The 19,442-nt window shown below is 44.1% G+C and overlaps 2 protein-coding genes across 5 annotated transcripts in view; both read left to right on the forward strand.

The window, feature by feature from the left end:
• Positions 1 to 178: 178 nt before the first annotated feature.
• LOC111852210 (DEP domain-containing mTOR-interacting protein-like) lies at positions 179 to 14,878 on the forward strand. The gene is made up of 9 exons (XM_023827830.2): positions 179 to 1,518; positions 4,222 to 4,400; positions 5,000 to 5,123; positions 6,983 to 7,161; positions 8,593 to 8,775; positions 10,952 to 11,089; positions 11,630 to 11,700; positions 11,881 to 11,985; positions 13,063 to 14,878. The coding sequence occupies exons 1-9, from the start codon at positions 1,430 to 1,432 to the stop codon at positions 13,195 to 13,197; spliced, it is 1,203 nt and encodes a 400-aa protein (XP_023683598.1). The 5' UTR covers positions 179 to 1,429; the 3' UTR covers positions 13,198 to 14,878.
• Positions 14,879 to 17,988: 3,110 nt separating this feature from the next.
• The window catches only part of LOC111852289 (collagen alpha-1(XIV) chain-like), a 40,963-nt gene continuing 39,509 nt past the window's right edge, over positions 17,989 to 19,442 (forward strand). For 3 of the 4 annotated variants that reach the window (XM_023828031.2, XM_023828069.2, XM_023828061.2), the window contains exons 1-2: positions 18,130 to 18,281; positions 19,193 to 19,320. In XM_023828031.2, the coding sequence (XP_023683799.1) occupies positions 19,248 to 19,320 (73 nt within the window). In that variant the 5' untranslated portion in view covers positions 18,130 to 18,281; positions 19,193 to 19,247. The other variant, XM_023828041.2, reaches the window with a different exon arrangement.

Consider the following 19,442-nt stretch of genomic DNA (forward strand, 5'->3'; position numbering starts at 1 on the left):
CTTGAGTTCCAAGGATAGTGTGAAACATTGACGTCTGGGACTCCTCCACTCAGTTGAATACCAGTTTTTAAAGATATACAAGATCTCACCTGGCCTTAGAACAACAAAAAGTACTTAGAAGAGTTCAATTCAACTAATCTGTACAAGTATTCAGTGTTCACAAGACTAACACTTTACCATAGCTTTTATGGTAGGCCTAATAATAGGGATTTAGCTAATGATGGACACAAATTGGTAGCAACCTACAAATTCCACAGCAGAACTTTGCCGCCACCTACAGCACAAGAGTGTTTGGCTTCAGCCACGAGTCTACACGACAGACAATTTTGTGGACGGCCAAGTGTCACGTGATGTGGCCATGCATTCCGTCACTTTTTGCAGATATCGTTTTTTTTTTTTTTTTTTTTTTTTTGGAGGAAGCAGAAAGGGTGTTAACGTGCATGAGCAAGCTGAACTTTATCTACAATAACATGTACTGGAAATATAACCCACATCATACGTATTACGTTTGGAAAAACAGCACCTATCTAGATTTCTTAAACGTGGTTTAGATTATTTATTCATTTAAGTCTATTTTTCCTCCCAAGAAAAAAAAAGAGTTAATGGTGTTGTGGACGGATATAATCATATTGATATGATTATTAGAAAACGTTAAAAATGAGAAGAAATCTTGTTTCCTCGTATATTGCAATACAGCCGCTGACAAAAAAAAAATTACTGAACAGGACTGGATAAGCTTGTAAGGTAAAATGAGTGTATTCCTGGTACAGTGATTGCCTCTGACAACGTGCAAGCTGCGGACATACCCGTGCAAAGCCGCTTCAAGTTCGCACCTGCAGCAAGCTGGACATGGAGCTGTGGAGGCAGGACGGCTGCATTTTGTCCTCGTCTGACATCGAAAAGTAAACGAAACATTTGTGAACTTGGACTGTGGAAAGTTGTCCAGCGAGCCGAGCAGCGGCACAGATAAAGCGGCGGATACATGCCGGTGTTTCACTGCCAAGCTGGACGACCACTGCGCACCAGGAGGAAATACAGAAACATTAACTAAACGCACACATACCTTTCTGATACTTTTTTAAGGAAGAACCCTGTCGCCGTGCTACTGGTCGTTTTCACGGAGATAACTACAGCAGTTTATCTGGAAGGTTTCGAACTTAATTATACCAAGAAAACGGCTGAGTGACATTTCTCACTGGCAGTTTTGAAACCTAGAGGGATGTGGCGGAGCATGAAGTGATCTGTGCTGTGCAGGAGATCTGGCCGCAGGAGGAGCTCATCTGAGGGCATCGCTCATAGTCGGCGGTGACAGACAGGTCTTCGACCCCCTACTGCGGCATCAGTTTCTACAACCGGCAGAATTTGAGAAATTAGATTTCTGCATCGATCTTTTTCTTCGTACACTGTATTCTTCATAAATATTTTGTGGATGATGGAGGGATTGGGGAAGTCTCTGCAGGGCAAGTCTGCGGCGTTGGAGCGCATGGCTGAAGTCCTGGTCACCGGGGAGCAACTGAGGTAGGACCGGTTTCCACATCATACATAAGGATGCGATCTGTAGTTCGTGAAAGGAGACAAATCATGCAGTCACATATGAGAGAATTTACTATGATAAGAGTCACGATTAGAGTGGAGATACAGGTCCGTCTAACATTAGTACAGGTGCCTCTTATACGCTGGGTTTCCTTTCAGGGTGTGGATCCCAAACCTTAACTTTTAGCAAAATATTTTGCAAATATAATTCTATTTACTGATTCTCAGGGCTGCCAACTCTCACACATCTGGCGTGACACTCACGCTTTCGGACTCACGCTCGCGCAAGAAATCTTACGCCAAATTTATATTATTACATTATAAACCTAAAATTAGCTGCATCAAAAGCGTTGGGGGTAGTTTGCAAACCCTACAGACTATTTACAAGGTAATAAAACTGTCATATAGGTGTAAATGCGTGTGCGGACTTGTCTGAAATCGAAAATCTCACGCCAGCCGGCTGACCAAAGTTGACAGCCCTGGATTCTTGTAACAGCATATCTCACCTAAGTGCTAATGACGCAGTTCATCAATGTCGACCAATAGTTGGGAATACATCTATAGATAACGATTCGATTTTGGTCCATATCGGTCTTGGTTTTCAGCGGGAAAACCAGTTGGGCAGTTCGGCTGGTATTGGTTAGTGTGAACAGCCGTAAAGTCTTAATCATTATATTGGTTGATGCTCATCCCTTATTTAGCTGAAATATAAAGATGAAGGTGATAAAGAATAAAGATAATAGAGAAGCAGGTATCAGGATACCTGTAGGTCAGCTGAAAAATGTGTATAGTCCGAGCTGTCCATATTTAATAATATTTGTATTGTCATTGAACTTGAAATTCAACTGTGGAGACTCTTTGAAATACTGGATCCTGGAGCATCCTGTTGATCTGGAAAAAATCCTGGAACTTCATCTTGAGAAATTACTGTCTTGTTCGACCATATTTTCATAAATATATCTTTTGGTGATGCAATTTTTTCATTGTACAAAGGCAGCACTTAAGCACAACAGTCATCCTGATACTTTTGCTGGGGGGTGCAGAAACCATTTTCAACTCTCATGGTGCTTGAAAACAGGCCGATTTAAGCAGAGTAAAACCTTGTAAGGAATCACGTGCTAAGATGCCGATTTTGTAAATCATCCTTGTCTGGGGACAGTATCGACCTCAATAGCCCTTAAGTAAATTTATGCATTTGCTAAAAGAGTTAGATAATCCTCTGAGTTGCTTGTGTTAGAGAAAATGATAGAAGGGTTGGATGAATAGCAGCACTGTGTCTGAAGACTGGCACCTCAATGCTGGATGGGTTTCTTGGGAGCCCCACAGTGGATATATGCCCCCCCTCCCTCCAGATCCATGTACACACTGCTTGGTTGGGGTAATATTAATGAGGTCACTCTCAATGGGTGAGTAATGTACCACTGATAGAAAACAGAACAGCGTTTACATGGGTTAATGTCTAACTGGCGATGGAGTGCAGCTGGACCGCTGGTGTCATTAAGCTGAATGGAGCTTCCAGAACCTCCAATATAAGAGGTACATGGTGGCTAAATCATAGTCATAAATTTTACCCAAAATCTGCTAACAATCCGTAAAGGGTTTTTGGAACTGCCTTTGGTTTCAAAAGCCAAATTTAAGTCTAATTTATCCACATTCACAACAAGCTATGCATTTTTAGCAAACTGCGTGCAAAACTCTTTATGGTTACATTCATGACAACATCCTGGATATGGAGTCCAGTTTTTTTGTATCACTGTTCACAGAAGACAAATGTTCTTCTGTGGAAGAAACAGCACAATGATTTCTCAGCTTTTAGATGATGGGACTCCTGGTGTAAATACTGATGTGGAATGAGAATTACAGTATGGGTAAATCTACTGATTTGTTGAATCATCCATAATCATAACTGTTTATTTGTGTAAACTGTAAGTGGAACTTTATTCCTGGTTTAAATGTTCTTTGGTTTATAGATAGAGGTACAAAAGATTTCTGGTCTTCTTGCCTGTACTATAAATATTAAAGTTATTTACAGATAATGTGTTTATGGGTAGTTTGATCTGTGGCGATTGGACACTATGATAACCTCATATTTGAGTTTGCATACGTTATTAGTGACGTAAGATTTCAAACTTGTCTTGGTGAGATACTGAGGTGTCTATGATCCCGGGTAAAACTTTTGAAGAAACTTTCTCGCTTTGGATGGTTGCCAGAAAGCTTGTCTCTGTTGACTTAATAACAGATTTGACAGCTTGACTCACATCTAAAGTAGGAGATGAGCCAAAATACCCAGGGCGAGGCGAAAAAATGAGCAGCCTTCCACAATATAAACAACAAAATCTGACTTAATACCACAAATTTTTTAACTGTTAGGGTGTATTTGGTCTGGTAATCCGGTGACCAGTTTTTGTACTCCGTAAAGTGTGTTCCTATTGGTTATTGATTGTGTGACTTTGTAAACCTCATATGTAAACTGACCTAAATAAAGTTATCAAATTAATAATGTATCCTCATCATCTTGTACTCAGCGGCAGCATTTCCTACTACTCAAACGACACATTTGTGTGGGGCCCCCAGGGTTTTTGGCCCCCTGTTGTCCACACACAGTTATTGCACTAGGGGGAGCAGGGAGCCCAAAAGTGATTTAGGCCCCAGAAACATTACTGCCATGTTATTTTCTTCTTTGTTTAGGCTGTGTTTACATGAAGGGAAGGTCATCAAAGACCGGAGACATCACCTCCGGACCTATCCCAACTGCTTCGTGGCCAAGGAGCTCATTGATTGGCTTATAGAACATAAGGAAGCCCCTGACAGAGTGACTGGTATTAGGATCATGCAGAAGCTTCTGGACCAGAGCATCATCCATCATGGTAGGCCTCCGATTGATATCAGGTTGGAACCTGTTTTCATAATGGTACCATTCACTAAGTTAGGCTGCTTGTCACCCATATGCAGTGTGGTCTCACCCTCTCACAGTCCTCAATATTCCATCCACATTAGCCTGTTATTTTCTCCTGTACCTTTCTAGATGTTTGGATGTTTAAACCCCGTGCCTTTACTCCAGTTACAAAGTCTTATTCCTTGTTCCTCAGCTACATTCTGATCCTAAGTTCCAGTTTCTAGTTCTTTGCGTATGACTTCCCTATTTTGTGTTTTATCTATGACTTTGCTTTAACCTTCATTGTTTTGTTGGACCCCAGTTGACCTTCGCCTGCCCACAGACTTTAAGTATTGGTTTTTTGTTTCTGCACAGAAGACAATAAACTGCTGGTACTCAATCTGGTGGTAACCTTCTTTTATTGAATAGAACACACCAAGCTTTCACTTCTTGTGCTTTCTCTGGACGTTCTTTCTTCAGGATGTACAGTTCCTCTAATTTCAGATGCGTGCTTTTCATTTTACGGTGCCCTAACCATTGCTTTGTGGTATAGTCCTGTACGCTGAGTCTGTCTTTCTTTTCATTTCACAGTGTGCGATGAACACATGGAGTTCAAGGACATGAAGCTTTTTTACCGTTTCAGGATAGACGACGGGACCTTCCCGATGGACAACGAAGCCAAGGTTTTTATGCGAGGACAGAGGATTTATGAGAAGTATGCGTCATGGGAATTCCACATCAAGGCCAGACGCCGGGAATATTATCACTGTTTCGTGGTGAATGATCAGCAGTAGCCAGTGGTAGCGCAGTGCAAACCAGTGATGTTGTGCCAATCAATTTCGTTTTTGCCTACCCAATATTTCTTAAAAATGTAAAGTATAAATTGATTATTCAGTCAACCAATAACATGCCTACATTTACTATGAATAACACATCGTTATACTTGCAGTCAGGGAAATCTGACCAATGAGTGAACTTTCTCTGTCAGATGGCATCTCCGAATCCCCTCCCCCATCCCCGGTCATTCCTCTCTTCTACCGATAACTCTACACATCACCTGCAAGCTCTCACGTCTTAACATTCGCGACACATCTCAGTAGCAGTAAATATTTCCGTATGTGTATTTTTTATATCTTGCGTGTGGTTTTGAAATGGTGCCTACCCACAAATTTGGTTTGCACAACGCCTCCGCTGCTATCTCGATATTAGCTGGGTGTCTGTACAGTGGTGTCAAATACAGTCCTCTCTGACCATGGTTAAGCAGGCTAAGAGCTCAGTTCTAGACTACTGGTTTATAGTAATGAGGGAAGGTTCCAGGGTAGAACCCTGTGTAGATGCTTCGGGTTCCAAGACACGGGTGATGCCAGTCCGTAGAAGCTATATGAGATGAAGGTGATCGCAATCACGGTCCTCCAGCTACACGTATGTTATGTGTTAACAGACCCTGAAACTTTTGCAGTCTGTATTTTATGTTTAGCATCTTACTAGGTTAGCAGAGCACAGGGTAGCACCTCAAATAGCTCACTTTTTACACTGACACACTTTTACAACTGTATGCGTATTACTGATGCTAATCTTTCCCCAGGAAGAACCGAAGCTTAACCTTCTCTGGACCACAAACCCACATCTTGCTACAGTTCCTACTTCCCTGTTTTTTAATAACCCAAAATCGATCTAGTGATGATCTAGTGATTGGGCAGTTTATGCTATATTTGTATTCAGCCTTCAAAAATATTTTGAGATACGTAGAAATGTTTGCTGTGTTCCAAATCGGCTTACACAGGGTCTGCTGTCACCAGCTTGGAGACGCTAGTGTTTGTGTTAGAAGCCTTAAACATACATCAGCGATATTTTGGTAAATGAGATGACAGACTGTGGGCGGGGTTACAAATGCGAAAGAGGCTCACGTCGGCTATAAAGGCCTGTAGTGTTGTGCTAGCGCCACAAAGTGGGTTATGGCTCTGAGCTGCACAGGGATGTGTTTAATTGCTGTGGGGAGGGTTGGACCCCCGAAGCCATGAGCGAATGTCCCATTTCCGGAGGTCTCCGCAGACGTCTGCCCTCCTAAATCGCATCCTGCTAAAAACACCCTGCCTCCCTGTTAAACATGGCACTGGTGTCTGTGTCCCGTGTGTCCTGGGCCATTACGGCTGTGGGTCAGAGGTGGCCTGTACATGCTCCCCCCCCCCCCCCAATTCTGGTGCATCTGGTGCTTAATTCCCTCTCTCCGGCAGAGACTTGCATATGACTGTCAGACCCCTTGTTCCAAAATTGGAAATACAGAACACATCCTTATTATTATTATTATTATTATAATTATTTATTATTATTATTATACACTGTTGGAGCACACCACTTCTACAAACACTTTTTCAGTCTGTTATGTTTATTTTATTTAAGCCACATTAGTTTTTTCACCCCAGTATTGCGCCCCAATCCTCCTCTACAGTCTGCACCTAATTGTTCCCCCCCCCCCTCCACACAGCTGCTTAGAGTGACTGTTTGAACATTCACTGCCCCCTCCCACGATGGCCTGATTAACCCCCCCCCCCCCCCCACTTTCGCTCACCACAGACTGATGAGTACAGATAACGGCCCCATGCAGACGCGCCAGGAGGGAGGGCGGAACCACGACCGCACACTTGTGGCTTCCGAGTTTGTGGATTGGCTGCTGCAGGAGGGGGAGGTGGCCAACAGAGAGGAGGCGGAGCAGCTGGGCCAGAGGCTGCTGGAACACGGCATCCTGCAACACGGTGAGGCCGGTGTGCGGGGCGGAGAGGGGGGAGTCCTGGCTGGGCTGATCACGTCTGTCGGTCAGGTTAACAGTCAACAGGCATTAAAATTCACAGATTCATGGTGTAAAATTCACAAGATTCACGGTTCAGCAGTCATGGTCTTTGTGAGGTGACACAGACCGAAATCCCAAACAGAGGAGTCATGTCTATAACTCAGGCGCAGGTTAGAATGCAGTCTGACATGACAGAAGCTGCGCCAGAGAGCATTTCAGACGACCTGATGCCATAAGATTGCTGCACATGTGCTTCTGATGATGATAAATCGACGCTTATCCACATCGATGTAGTCAGCTGAGCCCCTGCAGCTTCCACTTCCGTCATCCTTCTGTCAGTCTTTCTGAACTGGTCATTAATGCAGGTGCTGTCCGGAGATGGTGGCTCAGCGGTGGAACATTAGTTTCAGGACAGCAATGACATTGAGCGTCACAAATGACATGGCGGTTTGCCATTATCTAAGAAACACAGTCCATGTGAGAATGTGTGGGTGGATCATGTGACCTCTTGCGGGCGATAGTGCCCCTATCACAAAACACAACTCAGCTGATTTGCTAGGCGGTTTAGAGAAATAACAATGAAATTACAACATGAACCATTGATTAATCTTTAATAAATTAAGTACTATTCTCTTTGCCACTTTCAAACCATCTTTTTATTCCATCTTATCTGCAACATTGACCCTTTGCTTTTAAAGACACTACAAATTACATGTGCAAGTTTGCTTTCAATAATAAACATGCACAAACAGCATTAATATTTCATGATGAATGCTCTAAGGATGACGGGTATGTAACGTTTTTGATTTTTTTTTTTTTACCATTGATTTAATTGCGATTTTATGATTACTTTTGTAAATGCAGCAGTTAGTATAGCCAGTCCTACTTCCACTGACGGTTCCAAGTTCTGAGACCAGCTTTTCCATGGTGTTATGTTGGAGCCATATTTTCCGATCCAGGGCCAGTTTTTTCCAGTGGAAATGCACAAACCCGGTTCTGGAATGGGAAGAACCCTGGCACCAGCACCACATTGGTGGAAATGGGGTATTAGGGCATCTAATAGCATGAACAGCTTTCGTCTGCATTGAGAAAGCCTGCATGGATGCTCGTCTGGTGGTGAATACCTGTACACAGAGAACAAAATGCACATGCATATGAACTATTTACAAAGTAACACACGTAGGCTGAGGATTACACCCCATCTGAAGGATCTATGCAGAAGATATCACACAGGAAACCCACTAAAGTCACATGCTCTGTTACTGTACTGTATCGAAATAAAACATCAGTCCAATTCGCAAGGACAGCACAGGTTCAGCAAAGAATATCATTAATCCTGCAGATAATCCCACTGGTAGATGGTGACATTTTTTATTGGCGTTTCCTCCTTCCCCAGTGACCAATCAGAGTCCCTTCGTGGATGGGCAGCTGTTGTTCCAGTTCAGGATGAACTTCCGTCGACGCCGACGTCTCATGGAGCTCCTGACCGACCGCTGTCCCAGCATCCCAGAGAACCACGACAGCCCCTTCTGCCTGCGCAGACAGAACCCCAACGCCAGCAGCAACAGCTTCCAGTCAGGTGATACCCCTCTCCCTCTGCTTAGTAATATTATTATCAGCAATACTAATTACTACTCCAAATCATTGACGATTTTGGTTTTAATATAATAATTATCCAGGCTGCTTATGCAGATTAAAAGGTGCATCATCCCTGAGTGCTTGAAGTGGGAGACACGGCCGCAGATTGCTAACCCTGACCCTACAGCTCACAGGCTGCTTATCACTTATCATATTACCAAACCACCTTAAATGGAATTCAGGTATTCGGCGAAACCCGTGCAGATACCGACTACCCTGTAAAGTAAAGCATCTGAGCGGATATACAGTGCAGATGTTTGCTTAAAGGTTTTTTTTCCCATTATAACCGCAAAATTTGTTCCCTGCTTGCTTATCTTCCCCTGTTTACTTTTAGATGTTTTGTTCTCACTGGCCAGGCTGATAAGGTGTGGGTGTATTTATTGGCCGGACAGGCAAGGGCAGAGTGCGACAGGGCCCACATACTGTAGTGACAGGCCAGCTCCCCATGTTGATACTATGATCATAGTCTTGCTGGTGGCTATGCCTTTGGTTGTGTAGATGTTCTCGCAAATACTACTGTTGGTCTAGAATAACATGCAGAAGAAGACTGGGGCAAATTCTGGGATTTCTTTCTGAGCTTTATTTTAACATTGTACAATAGTTTTAGCATCCTGGGAACTATAGGTATATTTTTAATTCAGTCACAATTGGTAGTTGCGTAGTAAGTAGCAAAAATGATGTCACTTCTGGTTTTGATTTGTATGATAGCTTCGTTTGCAAATCCTTCATCCGATTTATTGGTTGATTTACCGTAAAATGTCCCTGCCTCATTTTCCCATCCTCCGTGTGCCAAGCGGCGGCGGAGACAGCATTGTTCGCACCGAAGGATTGATGAGCCGTTCGGCTGCTATCCTGTAAACTTGGATATCTAGGCAACAAGTGAGCTAGTCCCTCCCGTCGTCGCCCCTCCTCGGCCTGCGATGTTTGCTTTGGAGTTTAACATTTACGCCGGCGAGCCGCCGCCAGCTCAGCTATCGGTCACCTTGCCAGGTCCCGTCAGGCGGCCCAGCTCGGTGCTGAGCGCTGGTCCAGGGAATCTCAATGGTGAACTTCGACCAGCCTGTAAGAGCCTCTCCAAGCAGACAGAGGGGAGCATATGAAAAGCAAGCTGCTAAGCTGGTAGAGGCAAATATGTAAAGGTTCCTAAGAGGCCTTTTGGTTTGTTAATATAATGAAAAGATCAGGAAAATAGAGGTGAGTGCTGTGCTCTTTCAGGATCTTATCTCTGATTTGTCTAGGTTGGTCACTTCTGAAATAAGACCAAATGTGAAACTTTCTATATTTCAAACTAAATGAGCTCATTATCTATCCCATTATGCTCTGAGCAGAATGAAAGTGTTTGACAAATATGAAAACAATACCCAGAACAGGGAAGTTTTCATCAGTCCCAGGAAAGGTTTGTATAGTGACTCAGAGATCAGAGTGTGTTTGTCCCCCAGCTTTGGTACAGACAGAATAAACACCTTGTACACTATATATGGACCTGACTTAGGGATATACCATCAAAGATCACTCTACATCTATACACTATACTCATGTACACCATGCTCAGATACAGTACCAATGAGAACTATACTCAGGTACAGTACATCATCCATCCATCCATCCATTGTCCAACCCGCTTATCCTACTGGGTCGCGGGGGGTCCGGAGCCTATCCCGGAAGCAACGAGCACGAGGCAGGGAACAACCCTGGACAGGGGGCCAGCCCATCGCAGCAGTACATCATCAATGACCACTATACTCAGGTCCAATATGTTCAGTTACATCATCAACGAGCACTATACTCAGGTACAATATGCTCAGCCACATAATCAACGAGAACTATACTCAGGTACAATATGCTCAGCCACATAATTAATGAGTACTATACTCAGGTACAGTACATCATCAATGAGCACTATACTCAGGTACAATATGTTCGGTTACATCATCATCGAGCACTATACTCAGGTACAATATGCTCAGCTACATCATCAATGAGCACTATACTCAGGTACAATATGCTCAGCTACATCATCAATGAGCACTATACTCAGGTACAATATGCTCAGCTACATCATCAATGAGCACTATACTCAAGTTCACAGGTGACTCTGTGTGGCCTGTGTCTCCCAGTCAGTCCCAGTAAGGAGGTTAAGATGGTGTCAGCTGTACGACGGAGCAGCATGACCAGCGGCTGTAGCACGAACGGCTTCTACGGCAGCAGCCCCGTTCTGAGCAGCAGCCCCCCGGTGATGTGCAACCCCAAATCAGGTAGGCGGCGCTCTCCCTGCTGACCTGCTCCTCCTCCCTGCAAATCCTGTGTTCTGGGACGTCAGGTGGTAACAGGAGGAGGTGAAAACAGGAGACATCTGGCACATTGTGCCACACTGAAGGACACAGCGCCATAAGGGCTCTTCAGAAGCAGCTTAGACAGGTTCTTAGGAAAAGACACCTGTGCAACACCAGCAGTGTAAAGGGGGTGTTTGGGCTTAATGCTTTGGATGTGCTCACAGCACAATGGATAGAGCTTTCAGGTCTTATCTTCACGTTTTACAGTGTGTATGGGAAGGACTGAGTCACCCAGGGGACGCCAGTACAGTGCCTCTCTAATCTCGACTGCACTTCCTCACATTGCCTTCCCTGATAGGAGGTGTATTAGTCAGAAGTATTTTAGAACAAATACTGCATTCGCGTGTTATAGTGACTAAAAAAATCTAACCTTTAAATCTTCTTTTATGTACTACTGCATGTAGTCATATGTCACCTTGTCGTATTAGATTGCATATTTCACAAGTATCATCTGCTCTTCAGTCCTTAAGAAGAAGGTGACCCCAGAAGAGCTGCTGTCTCCTGGAGGTCCATACGTCAAGAAGACCTTCACTGTGAGCTTCTTACAGTGCACAGTTCCTCAGCAAGAGTGAACTCCATGCCGAATTTCACTTGGTCTCGTCCGGCTAAGTCGGCTCCCACCTGATCTGCTTCACATGTTTAGTTAGAGTAAGCATCGCAAGATCAGGGGTGAAGTAGAGAAGCCTGAACAAACGCTGACCTTTCCCCTCCAGATCGTGGGTGATGCGGTGGGCTGGGGCTTCGTGGTCAGGGGCTGTAAGCCCTGTCACATCCAGGCCGTGGACCCCGGGGGACCTGCTGCCGCAGCTGGTATGAAGGTAAGCTGCAAGGCCTCATGGGTAGACGGATGCACGATTGGCTGCCCATGAGCGGAAATGTTCATTCCAGAACAGGAACCAATACAGAACCACTCTTGCATTTGCCTTGTCGGAATAAATATGCAGCTCTCCTTGGTTTCATTTCTGCCTTTCCGCCACAGCTCCTGTGCTGCTTGGTTTGTATGTAGTAGGTCTTGGTTTGCACGTCTCTGTCTGCCCTGTGTTGTATTTCATTGTGCTATTTCTGACTGGGTGAAATACGGTGGTTGGTAAACAGAAGAGCAGCTACGCAGGTGGATGTTTAACCTTTGCCATAACTTGATCCATAACCCTAGCCATAACCCTAATTGTGTCTAACCATGACCGTAACCGTAACCCTGACCAAAACTCAAACCATAACCAAGGTGGCCAGTAGATGAGCTCTGCTCCCCTCCGGCTGGCCCCCTCTCAGCCCACCCCCCCCAACCCTGCTGAATCCCGCTGTCCCGGCCTCACAACCAAACAGTACCATATATTCAGGGCTGCTCTTCGCTGATTAACTTCTAGCACATCACTTGTCTTTTCCACAAGCCATGCGGATGGGTGGTGCAACCCATTGATAACAATCCACAATCAAGCCTGAAAATATGTTTTTGCTGTCTGTGAGTTTTGGAGGCCAAGTATGGATTTGATTTTGAAGACAAATTTCTATTCATCCGTCCTGTAACTCAGCAACACTCAGGGATTTTTCCAGGAACCCACACTGACCCTCACTCGGCCCGCGACGTTGCAGTTCTCTGAGGGCATCCCTCCTCTGTTCTGCCCTCTGGATTTTTGTGTCCTCGCTACAGTGTGTTGAATGCATTCACCATTGTTTTGTCAGCAGTGTGCTACTGTCTGAAAGTATGCATGGTATTCTTTGCAGAACAAACAAACAGGAAAAAAGCGAATGTGGTATATTAAGTGAGGAATGTGGCGTTTAATGGTCCTGCGGTCCTCCCTAAAAACACAATTTTCTTTGGTTTTTCCTTTGCAGAGTCGCAGCATATGATACTGAAATTCCCCGTCATTCATATCTTCTGTCTCATCCTTGCTCAGGTCTGCCAGTTTGTCATTTCTGTCAACGGGCTCAATGTTCTGGTTCTGGACTACAGGACTGTTAGCAAACTCATCCTGACCGGCCCCCGGACCGTGGTCATGGAGGTCATGGAGGAGAAGGAGGCTGACCACTGAGGCCAAGATACACGCTCGGCCCCTGCAGACAGCCAGGGGAGGCCCCACAATGTCGTATCGAGAGCGTGGCTCCTTCTGGGGTCCATGTCGGTCTGCTATTGCACTGCCTGTTTTCTTTTTGCATCAGTCACTTTATATGACAGATGCTCCGCACCCAGGTGCAGTGTTTGCCACCACTCAGACCACGCATTTGTGTGACAAATGTGACAAACAGGCAGCCTACACTCAATGTTAAATAAACGCGTTCCTTATATAGGAGGTGCTGATGCAGCATAATCTGCTAACCAGCTAGCCAGCTACAGTCTTCTGACTCTACTTGCAAGCTATTTATTTTGTTTGTGAACCATCGGGGGGGGGGGGACTCCAAAGTGACCTTTTTCAGTGAGGCCCACAAACAGCCCACCCACCCCTGTCCCCACCAGATGGACAAGGAAGTGTTGTGTATCTTTGAATGAGGGATATGACATCATTCGAACACAGGCCAACACGCAGTCAGATAACCGGGGCTTATAGGCATAACTCACAATGAGTATTATTGGTTTTCCAAAGACATGCTTTTCTTGGAGTGATTTGACCCAGAACACATGCTTGTCTCCCCTTGCTGAAAGAATCAGAAAGTCCATACATCCTTTGTCCTGCCTTCTCTGAAGTCTAAAAAAAATGTCTGGGAAATCAGTCCCACATACTAAAACATGAAGGCTAATCGTTGACCATTTCTGCAGGAAAATGCTAATGACAACAGCCGGGTTCGGCAACACATCCCCTTCAGCTGCTGTCATGCTGCTCCCCGCTATAACGTCATGACCGCCTCCCTTAGGACAGCCCCCCCACGCTGCCGCCTGCTGTCTGTGTGGTTTGCTGATATGGTAAATGTAGGCAGTGTAACTTAGGGCGTTACACTTGCTTGCAGATCTATTAGAGCACCTTCTGAGAGCCGTGGGGGAAGATGCTGTCTTTGCTGACGTGGAAGCAGAAACTGAAAGCTCGTGGCAATACATCATGACTAAGTGGAAATACATCTTCATTACTTATAACTTAATAGCTGATAGATAGATAGATAGATAGATAGATGATGGATGGATGGATGGATGGATGGATGGATGAAGGGTGTAAAAAGTCATGACATAGTTATGCACACTAGTGCCTGATGGCAGCAGGTAGGGAAGATTCCAGAAGCCTTAGCGCATTGAGGTGGGATGAGCCGACAGCTAGAGGGCGCCCTGTGGAAGGGATGGGCAGAGCAATAATATTTATTTAAAGCTTTAATTGTAGCAGTCTGACAAGCGATAAGGAAACATTTTTAAAAATGTGTTGCATCTAATCCTGCCAGTATATTGGAGTTCCCCTGTAGGTGGTGTTTTTTAATGACGTTTTGAATACTTATTAGATAATGCCATGTCACATGACCTCATTCAGCAAAACACCATTTGTCTCTTTGTTACTGTGATTTTTTTAATATCCATTGATATGTTGAGTTATGAATCAACTTGATGTAAATTGATTACAACTACGTACAAGTGCCATTGAAAGACTTAATAATGAAACGTAAGCACATTGACCTAGTTCTATAGTGTTAACACATTTTTATTGATAGGTGTCATTTTGTACATAAACCTGGTGAATTTATACTGACAGCTATTCCCAGTCTTAAAATACTTCATTAAAATTTCTAGGCTGGAAATTGTTTCTCTTGCCTTTAATGATTCCTGTTTAATTAAAGGTTAACTAACTTTTCTGTTCATTTCAGGCAATGGTGCATATTTTATTATAATGGATAGACTATTCGCCGTCAACAATGTCTGTTTTAATGGGAAACTAGTAATCAATATCATTTTTCAGCATTTCTGATACATTTTGCATGAATAAATGACATTATAACATCACCTCTGTTATTAAGAGGAACAACTATAATATGCCCCCCCTGTATGACAGAGAAAGGGTGTCTGTATCGCATTGCCATGTCTTATATCTGTTCTGCCTTACTGACTCTATGAGCAGGTTTGGGCTTTATGCATATTCACCCTGGAGGAGAAGTGACAAGATGCCAGTCTGTCACAGGGCAAGAAGCAGAAAACACTCTAGGACCGATAGCAGTCCATCTCAGGGCACACGCTCTATCGCGCAATTCACACATAATTCCAATCGGAAAGGGAACGACCCTTCTCCGTTCACTTAAAAAAAATCATGCTAATGTTAGAGTTGTAATACACGGTCATAAACATCTTAGATTTATGTTGTAATGCATTTATACCTTATATCAGCATGTGTGTTGCATAGTGTACCGTGTCCGAGTGGTAAAAAGTGATCGCCAGTATTCGGTGCGTTGAGGTGGACAGACCCACCAGTAGGTGGCAGTGTTTTATAATGTTTGCTCCTTCGCGAATATTTAAGTTATATTTTTCAATAATGGTGACTCATTTTATTTCAGTCGATTCATTCCATATAATATAGGCTTACCATTATTCACTGTGATCACAATACCATAAAAATAAACTTGTGAGTTAACTGCTATGTTTATGTGTATCGTTTTCTGGACGATTTAAACACTCCTATTATTTTTGTGAGTTTTATTGTAATGCACCAGTACAAACTTCACCGCGATATGCTATTGTTACACTATCTACAAACAGACATTGTCTGTTGAAAATTCAACATTGCTCATTAATAAACAACAGGGTTGCCTACTTTGGTCAGCTGGCTGGCGTGAGATTTTCAGTTCGAGACAAGTCGGCACACGTATTTACATGTAGGCATATGTAAGAGTTTTATTGCCTTGTACATAGCCTGTAGGGTGTGCAAACTGCCCCGACGCTTTTGAATTAGCTCATTTTAGGTTTATTATGGAGTATTAAAGGATCTGCCGTAAGATTTCTTGCGTGAGCGTGAATTTCTGAAATGCGTGTGTCACCCCAGTTGACATCGCTCATAGCTTACTACAGTTCCTGGCTGCTCTAATTAGGTTTGCTAGACGCAACAAAACTTCCCATGAGAGAAGGTTTGATGTTTAATGTCTTTCTGAGAGGTTGCATTCTCACCGTCCTGCCTGCTTGTATGAACTTGCTTCCCCTGGATCCCGAGAGGAAACCTGCCCTCCGCCCATGGGATTCTGTCACCTGTATATCAAACAGTTTCCCACTCCTGTGAGTATTTGGTAAAATGTTCATCAACATGCTTTCCTGACTCTCCGTGTTTGTAAGTCCAAGATTTTCCCGTCAACCACAATATTCATTGTTTCTAAATACTGATTATACAACCCGTCCTTATAAACCTGAAACCCATCTTCCCACATAACTGTGTTGCTTCATGTATAAACCTACATTATTGTTTATTATGATCAGGTATCTGAGACTAGCCAGGGGCGGACTGGCAACAAAAAGTAGCCGCGGGAATTTCCTGTCAAGCGACCCCCTTGATGTATTCCGTCGCCGAACGGGGGGGCTGTCCCCCTTGGTATATTTTGCCAAACACTATATAATGGGGAAGAAAGACCGACCCACCGGGATGGCCTGCCCGCGCCTGCGTCTATTTTAACATTTTCAGTAGGATCTCACTGCTTATAACACCAAAGTCGCGACAAACTACAAGGGGATTTAATTTCACCTGGGTTTCAAAAGCTCCCTTAAAAAAAGATATGCAGCTGAGACGGGTAATCTAATACTTACTAGTTGGTAACGGGACATTTAACAATAACAGAATTTCCTTTTGTCAAACATAAACACCTAAACAATCACGATGACTCTGAGCTGTGATTTCCTCAGCGGATCCTTTCCAGACGTAGTTTATCACTGTTTTGCGGACTGCAATGTTACTGTCATGAACTAAAAACACGGCATCTTTCTCTAGAGGTGGTGTGCGACTGGCCGGGGATATATGGAGACCCTCATCCCCAGCCTGCTCGGGTTTAGATCGGAGCTGAAATCAACCATTTACACGCCCCGAGACGGAGCTGTTTTATCATCTATTAGCCTGACATTACGCATATACACAGTTCATTTATGAGTACTCCAAGCGCTTAATAATGCGCTTAACAAAGACCCGCCCTCCCCTCCCTCAGAGCTACTCAGAACTGCAGCTTCTTCATTGTTCTCCTAAAGGGCGAAGGTGAGAGCGCCTCAGCCAAGCGCAGTTAGTTAGGGAGTATAGTTCCGTTCGTCTATTGGAGGTCCCGGCGAAAAGGGAGGAAAGGGGAATAAAAGGGAAGCACAATGTCGACATTGAGGAGCTGCAATTACAAGGCGCTGCATGGTAAGAAGGCAAAGGGAGCAAACATTATGCGCCTATCATCGGGGAATTAAAACTGTCACGCCACTATTTGGGTTTGACGAGCAAAAATGAAACATCGTTACTCCCCCCCCCCCCCCCCCCCTCAAATCATGTATAGTGGGCCAATATCAGTAAACCGAAGGTGCAGGTATGCAGACAGGCGCTGAAGTTGCTTTCTAATGATGCTGTGAGAAATGAAAGGGCGGCGTACCTATAGGATTACCGTTTCAAAGGCTGCCTTAAACCCAACAGGAGGTTAACTCCTAGATACAGGAACCCCCGCCCTAGAAGTAACAAACCTCAAATAATAAACGAAAAACTAAAGTTTTTATTACTATATATACTATACTATAATATAAAATAATTTATACATGATCGTTTTCATAATAAGCCATTTAGAAACCAATCATCTGAGATAATTCTCCAAAAGCAAATGCCACTGACAAGCTTTTTGACAGAGTGTGAATAGGAATGAAATAAGCAGGGCTGTGTCGCGAACGCGCACCGCGCTCCCGTGTTCGCGGAGACGCGCTCGGGGGCAGAACGGGTCCCCCCCAGGTGTTCAGACCCCACGTCCTGCTCTTCCTGCCATTGGCTGCTCCAGTGACATTCCCCTCCTCACTGAGGATTAACGAGGTGAAGGAATGAATAGCTGGAGGGGTGAGTGAATGAATAGGGAGGCGGGAAACACCCAGACCCGCCGGTCCCGCTTTACGGCGCTTTCTGCTGCTGCTGCCCTGTTTGCGGGTACAGTCACGTCTTTGGCCGCCGTGTTGTCCCGTAACAGGGGGGAGAGTCCGGCTTGATACATGCTGTTAAAGGTATGGCATCTTCTTTGTATTTTAAATATGGTGAGAACACGGGACAGAAACAGGGAAACTTTATTTGGCGCAGCGGCTTTCGTAGTATGAATCTGGTCAAATGGAATTTAAATGCGTAAATAGACATAACTGAAATACCGTTAAGTAGGGTGATGAATAGGTTATCTATAGGTAAGTGTAAAATAACCAAGAAATGATAATGATCAGAATGCTTTTATTAGAAATTTAAATGCGTGGCTGAAGTTGCGTTCCGACTTGCGCTTTGCGTTAATATAAAACGTCTGGATGTGAAACCGCAAGCGATCGCACTCGCATTTTAACTGAACAAGCCTAATAATTCTCCTTTTAAATTATTTTAACGTTAAAACTTAAATTTCTCAGTTGTTATAGTGTGTAGGTTGGTTTACATTTTAAATTATTTAAATTTTTATGTTTACCAAAGTCGCCTACTTATAATAAAAAATGCTGAGCATACTCTTTCGAGAGACGTGTTAATGATTTTTTTCAATAACTTTGTGCATTTGTGAAAATCGGATTGTTTTGTGCACACAGAAACGTAAAAGTGTGTACATCTAAACCACTTTTCTTTCAACATATTCATTTAAGATTTCTTACAAGGTGACATGATTATTGAAGCTTTCTTACAAACTGACGTGTTTATCGGACTCCCGGGACAGGTGGACGAAGCTCAGGTCTCTTAATGACCATTCTAAACACGTATTTCTGCTGTTTTAAATAGTATTTTACCCTCCGTGTTATTTAGCAGCCATGAACTGTGGGTGAAACTCTTGTAAATGTCATGTGACTTGTTTGAGACCCTCTGTACCGTGGGATCTGTCCTTTCCCCGCTGATCCTACAGGACTGCTCAGATGCACCAGCTGCTAAACACCATTCCCACCTGTCGTTCCAGGTGTCCCCATTGACACTCCCACACTAAAGGTAGCTGCTGGTTTCTGAGGATCAGGATGCGGGTGCACTGCTGTCTACTGCTCTTTCTGGCTCACATTGTGTTACTTATCGCCCCTGCTCAGGGTCAAGGTAACCGGCCTCCTTCGGCTCTGTGTGCCCTTCTGCTGTGTGATGTGCAGGTTTGGTCCGTCCATGGTCACTGTTCATGTCTTCTCTGTTTGGCCTAGATGAGTCTGAGATGTGACGAGTGG

The sequence above is a fragment of the Paramormyrops kingsleyae genome, chromosome 23, assembly GCF_048594095.1.
Source record: "Paramormyrops kingsleyae isolate MSU_618 chromosome 23, PKINGS_0.4, whole genome shotgun sequence".
NCBI lineage: Eukaryota > Metazoa > Chordata > Actinopteri > Osteoglossiformes > Mormyridae > Paramormyrops > Paramormyrops kingsleyae.

Coding starts and splice junctions, on each gene's coding strand:
- LOC111852210 (XM_023827830.2), top strand. CDS start 1,430: ATGATGGAGGGATTGGGGAAGTCTCTGCAGGGCAAGTCTGCGGCGTTG. Junction 11,090..11,629: donor GATGTGCAACCCCAAATCAG/GTAGGCGGCGCT, acceptor TCTGCTCTTCAG/TCCTTAAGAAGAAGGTGACC. Junction 11,701..11,880: donor ACGTCAAGAAGACCTTCACT/GTGAGCTTCTTA, acceptor TTTCCCCTCCAG/ATCGTGGGTGATGCGGTGGG.